Source organism: Sinocyclocheilus rhinocerous, unplaced genomic scaffold (assembly GCF_001515625.1).
Source record: "Sinocyclocheilus rhinocerous isolate Xijiao unplaced genomic scaffold, SAMN03320098_v1.1 scaffold2967, whole genome shotgun sequence".
Taxonomy (NCBI): Eukaryota; Metazoa; Chordata; class Actinopteri; order Cypriniformes; family Cyprinidae; genus Sinocyclocheilus; species Sinocyclocheilus rhinocerous.
This window is the reverse complement of record NW_015634034.1, coordinates 149,552-157,180: the sequence shown is the minus strand read 5'-3', so window position 1 is coordinate 157,180 and position 7,629 is coordinate 149,552. Positions and strand designations below refer to the sequence as shown.

The window sequence follows — 7,629 nt, the reverse complement described above, 5'->3', positions numbered from 1 at the left end:
TCACTTTTGGGGGGGTTTTCACTGGGTACAGTACCTGGTACCTGGTACTTTTTTTAGTACCACCTCGGTTGGGGTTCCAAGCGAACCGTACCGTTACCAAAACGTGACGTGTAAACTCTGCTGATCACGGATTGGCCGGAGAGAATCGTCACTACCTGCGTCACTGAACTTGAGACACAAACGCAACAGAACCGCTAGATTTAAATCAGCACTGCCAGCAAAGGACCGAACGCAACTGTTTTGAAGGAGCGCACCTTTTTTTAACAACCAAAAAGTGGCTGTTCCCCCTGTTGAGGAAGTACAGACGTTCCTCTCGTTGATAGCAGAGGAGCGGATCCAGCGAGAGCTTGATGGGGCGACGCGGAATGAAAAAGTTTTTTAGGAGTCGCGGCAGTAGAGGCGGCGCAACTATAACGACATGTGAATAATCCCGCCCACTCTAAAGCGGTACTGAACTGCACTGGAAACGCAAACCGAGCCGAGCCGAGCCGAGCCGTGCCGTGCCATACTGAGCCGTACCGAGCCGAGTCGTACCACGCAGTGGAAAAGCGCCAATAGTGCTGCTTTAATATTCATTTCAAAATGTACTAATAAACTATTAAAGATAACACAAACTAACAAATGTTACTAACATTAACTACTAACATTAACAAAGATTAATGAATACTGTAACTATCAATGTGCAGCACATTTGTTAATGTTAGCTAAAACACTCTTAAAATAAAAAAATGTTGAGAACCAGGAGATTTCAAACACAGCAGGCAATGGTTACTAATTGTCATCTACCCACTTTTTTAAAGTCAAACCTGGTTGGCTGGAAAACCAAGGTGGATTTATCAAGAACAGTTTTGACTAGAGCGGTCAAACGATTAATCGCGATTAATCGCATCCAAAATAAAAGTTTTTGTTTACATAGCATATGTGTGTGTACTGTGTATATTTATTATGTCTATATAAATACACACACATACAGTATATATTTTGAAAATATTTACATGCATTTACATGTATATATTTATATTCATATAATTTATATTATATATAAATATATTTCATATATAAACGTAACATTTTTCTTAAATATATACATACATGGGTGTGTATTTATATATACATAATAAATGTACACAGTACACACACATATACTATGTAAACAAAAACTTTATTTTGGATGCGATTAATCGCGATTAATCGCCTGACAGCACTAGTTTTGACAGATAAATCGCGCAGTCTCAAATTTAGATAGTTCATAAAACAACAGCAATGAAGGACGACACCCTTTCCTCTTCCTTTGAAGTGAATTGGTCACGTCCCACATGGCATTGAATGGGAATTACAGGAAATGAACTGCAATACAAATGCTTGTAGACTAAATACTGCATAGACCTACATTGGCTTTGTTGATGGCACTCTCTGATCGGCTCTTGTGTCTTGAGTTCTGCAGCAGCCCATGATCCACGGTCAGCTGACCCGCTTCCACACTCAGATCATTCTGAGATTTGGAGAATTCTAGCATCAGGACAAGACAAAACATCCCGGATCAGGCTGTTGACTCTTGTGGATATATGAGTTATTATTACAATGTTATTACAATCAACATAGAGATGGCTTGTTTTGTTCTCTTACTTTTTATGTGAGCACTGACTGATACCATCAGGTTCTCCACAGATTTAGTGAATGGCTTTGATTTTTTGAGGTCCTAGTTTAATACAAAGACACACAAACACATTATTAGGTGATGAAGAAATGCAAAGAAAAAAATCCATATTACTGTCTTCACCTGTTCTGTTAAATGAATCAATCTGTTATATGATGAGGCTTCATAAACAGGAGGAGGAGTTGGAGGCACGACTGCAATAAAGCTAAAACATAAAATAATAACAATAAAAACACTTTGAAATCATTAATTAAAAAGAGCATGAATTGTCATGAAGTAAATGTGATTATTATATTGATTATTATAACAAGGTCTATATTTGAGGGTTTCCAACCTGAGACGTTGATAAGACTGTAATAGTTTGTCTCCGATGGTTTCATTACTGTTTTCTAAAACCAATACAGAAAGACAACATTCATGGTTAATTCCAAGTTAAGTTCAACACACAAACCATCAATTGTGTGTGTGTGTGTGTGTTACATGTGTTATAAACGTATCCCTATATTATATAGTAAAATTAGTATATTGTATGTAAATGTTATAACATAGGATGATTTTTATCATTTTATAACTATATGTCAACAATATACATTTTATTTATATATGCAATTTTATTAAATCTTCATATATGCAAATATCTGTATGTATATATATATATATATATATATATATATATATATGGTTTTGTAGTATGCATGTTTATCTTTTATATTTACTTATTATCATATATGACATTTATTTACTTATATAATGACTGGTTTAAGGATGGAGCTTCATATACATAAAATATATATGTCCAAAATGTGTTAATTACACATACATAAACATATATATTTGTTTTGGCTAGGTATAGATGTTGATATATGAAATTGTTCCCATTTCTAATAGGTTTCATATATGATTTTACTTTATATGACAATATGTTTAATATATGAAAGTTTGATGTACATACATTACATATGTAGCATCAATGGATAGTAGACAGTGTAGACAATGGTCAATTATACAATTAACCATGATTATTGAAACATTTTGGCTGAGGAATGCAAGTGTAAAAATACAGTAAGCCGTGTAATTATATTTATTTATTAATTATTTAATTAATTTGGAAACAATTAGCTAATGCAAAGAGACAAACCTCTGACATCCGGAAATGTCTTTGCTTGCTGTTCCAGAAACCATTCACCAGATTTGATCTTAAATTCCCTGAAAAGAAGTTATGAAAATGTATCTAATTTATGTCATTCATTCAAAGTATGTGAAAAAGAATGTGATTTTCGAACAACTTAGTATGAGAGCCTGTTCTAGTACACCCCCAAAACAAAATCAAGACTTTGTAAAAGAACATAATAGGACCCCTTTAAGGACTGTTTAATAATGTATTTCTCACAGATTTTAATATTTTAGTATAAATCCATGGGGTTTTGTCTTTACCTGTATGCATGACACATTGTGCACTTCCACTCCTGTGCAGACCAGACGACCCGACAGCGCTTACAGATGCGATGGCTGCACCCGCAGCACACTGAACCACAGTCCCAGAACTTTCCCAGAAGCCGCTGACAGCGTGCACATGATCTCTGACCATAGGGATGAGTGATGGTGTTGGCACCCTGTCGACAGATACCCTGAAGTTCTACCTTCAGTCTCCTAAATCAAATTAGTTTTAAATGTTATTTTAGATGTCATAGTACAAGGCATTTATATATTTTTTGCACACCGACAAAACAAGGACACATATGTTCTAAAGAAGTTAGAAGTTCTAAAGAACCTGATTCTGTCTGCTTCAATGGTTCGAAGTGCTTTGTCTCTCTGAAGAACCTCCAGGACTCTTTCTCTCTCCAAAGCCTGGAATAACCCGAGATCCATAGTGCAGACGTGATTGTCTATGATTTCCCAGTTTTTCTGTTCGAGTTTCATTTCCTCCACAGCTCAGTTCAGTTCGGAAGATGTCACTTTGCTCAGATTCTGAAAAATAGTTGAATGGTCAATATGTTGTAGTGTTTTTATTTGGCTTTTCGTTAACTAATGGTTTCAATAAATATGAAATAAAGTGTACAATTTGTCAAATTAATTTTATATAAATCAAATGCTTATAAGGCAGGTTTTTGTCAGTTCCCCAGCTACTGAGTTGTGACGTTGGCAGGGTCGATTTGAAACATGGCAGATATCCCTGATAGCACACGTACATCACGCAGACATCTATTTGACATCTGCAAGACGTATTTTTTAGAGTGTTCGCTCATCTGCAATACATCTATAGGACGTTTCCTATCAGATGTCAAATAGACGTATAGATATCTTTAAGACGTTTATAATTTAGAATGTATGTAAAACTGGCATCTTACAGACGTCTGTCAGATGTTTATACACAGCAGATGCTTTCCAGATCAAGAGATCTTTAACAGACATCTTGCAGATGTACGTGTGCTATCTGCGATATAATAGGGTATAGATTAAATATAACATGCTGTACATACAACATATAATAACTGGTGGTGGATGAGGAGAATACGTCACGGTAATAGGCCTACTTCTCATTATTTTATATTTAGATGTAGAAATGAAGATGTAGCATTTAGATGTAGAAATAACCCGAAAGAAATGAATACTTTTCATCATTTTAATTGCATAGTTCTTTGGGTATATTGTTAACAATAAATTTATTTTGTTTTGTTTAGACTACTTCCATATCATGTTTGCGACCTGAATGTAGCGCTGGACAATAATTCAATATCAATATGTATAATTTTTTTTCAATAACGGTGATATGATTTTTCAACACATTTCCGATATTTCGATATACAGTACATTACCAGTGTTTCCCATACATTGGTTTATTTGTGGTGTTTGACTTCGTTGAATAAACATGAGCACTGCACATTTCAAAATCATAACACGGCGCGGGTGTTTTATATGAATGTATCTGAAGGGAACCGACTGTCTTCAGAAAAGTTTCGATGGCATTTTCATTTGATCTGATAAAGTAGCGTTCATGAGCAGAGCTGCTTTGATTACAGCCGTTACCAGGGAAACCGATGTGTCTGCCGCTCTCAAAGCGCCTCCTGCTGGCAGAGATGAATTAGCATTTTCAATAATAAGTCCGTCTCCAGCAACATTTCCAGTTTTTGTTGTTGTTCAAATTTTTTTTTCTGCAGCGACTCGGAGCACTTTTCATACCCTTTTATCTGGCTGAAGCACATTTGTTTCAATCTATAAGAATAATCAGCCTACACTACCAGTCAAAAGTTTTTGAACAGTAAGATTTTTTATTGATTTTTTTTAAGAATTCTCTTCTGCTCACCAATCCAAAATTGATCCAAAAGTACAGCAAAAACAGTACAATTTTGAAATCGTTTTACTATTTAAAATTGCTTTCTATTTGAATAGATTTTAAAATGTAATTTATTCCTGTGATCATACATAGCTACATTTTCAGCATCATTACAGGGGATTATAGAAATTAATACTTTTATTTAGCAAGGATGCTTAAAATTGATCAAAAGTTATGATAAAGGCATTTATAACGTTACAAAAGATTTCTATTTAAGATAAATAGTGTTCATATCGATATTGGAATTATATTGTATCGACCGAAATTAAAAAATATATTGTGATATAAATATGGCCATATCGTCCAGCCCTACCTGAATGTGTGACATGTTGTACTGACGAATGCTCAAGGTTTCTCGGCAGCTTTAGAGACGCCTGTGATACAATTAAGTTGACATACATTCATGCGTTTGTATGCCCATGTTGCCTTCACCTCTTCTAATAACTGAGAACGTCTGACCACATGACCCCCAAACCAAACCAAACCACATCATGAGCAAGCAGAGTAAGTCCAAAAATAGTTAGACAGAGTGAAACCGAATGCATGATGTCTTTTTAACAGTGTTTTAATTTGTCACACGATTTAAAAATATATTCCTTGAAAATAAACTTCGGTTTGCACACACAGTCCACAAAAATGGCGCAGGTGGAATGCAAGAATGCATTCTGTGTGAATGTTTACCTCGGATGGACAAACTGAAGGTCGACTTAAATTAGTTCGTTTCAAGAAACAAAAGGGTTGTATTGAGTTCTAAAGCCACTTTTTGTAACATTATTCAATAATAATGTTAGGCTACACAATGTTTTGTAGCATAATTCAATAATCTGCAACAATAATGTCTTGGGGTTTTCTCATCAAACATTGATTGAGATATTAATCATTATATCAAAACATGTAATTGCCCTAAAATGTTTGCATCCCTAGTTAAAATGCATCAGAAACTATTACCATGCATAAACCAAATCATAAGCAGATTTTTTTAATATAATCTCATTCTGACAATGTGTGAGGGACCTATAGCCACGGTGAAGCTGAGTCAACAGACCTACATGGAATTCAGCAGAGTGTGGGAAAAGTCTGCTGTCATTTCCCCCGTTCTTCATGAGCTCATTTACGTGAAGTGTCTCCGGTGGACTCATATCTGGTGAGCTGCGCTTGTCATGCAATGATTGGGTTATGCGGGAGCCCACAATGTCTGGCCCTGACAGCTCTCTGCGAGGGGCTTTTGCTGCAAGAGCCACTTCCAGAAAAGGTTTATTTAACAAATGCCACATGTATCTATTATCTACGTAGCTGTGAGATGACAATCAGCTTCCCATAGATCAGATGTTTTCAGTCAGATGGCCTGCTTGACATTCATTTTTTTTTCTTTGAGACATGTATATGTTTGAATTGCAAAGCACTAGACACTTAACTAAACTGATCTGCAGTGACTGATTCAGTTCTTTCAGCTGAGCTACATGCATCACGCACTTAAAACCTCTCTCTAGCAGGGACATCACTAAACTTTGTGATTCAATACCCTATAGAGGGATTTTTCGTTAATATGCTAAAAAAAAATCTGTTATGCTGAAGAAAAAAGAATACACCTTTTTGTGCTACGATATTAGAATCAACTGAATAATCTTTTGAAAGCAGAATGACATTTTATCAAATTTTGGTTTTGAATATATTTCATATTTCTCAACTGTCTTTGCACACATTGACAGCCCTAAAATACATTTTAAGCCAGTATTGGTTAACAGCATTGACAATGTTTCTGTTAATAGGGCTTTTAAAATGTTAAGAAACACAAGAACTAAAACAGCAACATTATTTACAACAGGTCTTGCAAATATAAAAGTTTAATGTACTTCTCTGAAACATGTTACACTTTGCTGTTAATAAACTTTACCCCATTCAAATTTGGCAGCTTTGATGACTGTATATTATAATAATCGCCACACTAATGTGTCGTTGTGATAAAATATTGCTTGCAGACTTACCTTCCAGCCAGTTTGATGTGATGTGATGTGAAGTGACAGCTCAGAGACCTGCAATCTCAACCCTATATAAAGAGACAGAGTTGTTCGTCATTTTCCACATCCTTCCTGTTCACATGATGATGACACACGTCTGTGAAACTGAAATAAACCAGAACAGTATGTTCAGCTGAAGAGTGCTGTGCAAGGCCGCAGAAGCAGTTTGATTCTCAAGCATCTTTAAACAGAAAGTTTTCAGTGTTTCATTTAGATTTTCTAACATGCTTTTTTTTTTTAGCTTATAATGCATGTAATGTGAGTGTATACATGTTAATCAGTATTTTACTAAAGGTTTTTAAACATATTTTACAATGCAAAAAGTTTTTGTTTGATTTGTTTTTAAATCATGAGCATAAACGTAACAACCTGAACTAAACTTGTGATATCGTAAGTGTCACACCCCATTGGACTTTTGTTGTGTTTTCTTCCCCCATGTGCTTTGTGTGACCTAGTTTTCCCTCATGTTTGATTGTGTCATTTAGTTCATGTGTGTGTCATTAATTATCTTCATTTGCCTCAGTATTTAAAGTGTAGTCTTTCCTGTTTTCCCTCGTCCATTATTGATGTGATAGTGAATGTTTCCCTACGTGTGCTCCTGCCTGTCCGTCCTGGATTTA

The 7,629-nt window shown here is 35.3% G+C and overlaps 1 protein-coding gene across 2 annotated transcripts in view; it reads right to left on the bottom strand.

The window, feature by feature from the left end:
• The window catches only part of LOC107745283 (synaptotagmin-like protein 3), a 21,653-nt gene extending 14,570 nt beyond the window's left edge, over positions 1-7,083 (bottom strand). For both annotated transcript variants that reach the window (XM_016559131.1, XM_016559132.1), the window contains exons 1-8: positions 6,977-7,083; positions 3,429-3,625; positions 3,092-3,307; positions 2,796-2,863; positions 1,992-2,046; positions 1,781-1,862; positions 1,627-1,699; positions 1,391-1,509 (exon numbers count right to left, since the gene is read on the bottom strand). In XM_016559131.1, coding sequence (XP_016414617.1) covers positions 1,391-1,509; positions 1,627-1,699; positions 1,781-1,862; positions 1,992-2,046; positions 2,796-2,863; positions 3,092-3,307; positions 3,429-3,577 — 762 coding nt within the window. In that variant the 5' untranslated portion in view covers positions 3,578-3,625; positions 6,977-7,083. The remainder of the gene's footprint in view (positions 1-1,390; positions 1,510-1,626; positions 1,700-1,780; positions 1,863-1,991; positions 2,047-2,795; positions 2,864-3,091; positions 3,308-3,428; positions 3,626-6,976) is intronic.
• Positions 7,084-7,629: the final 546 nt, after the last annotated feature.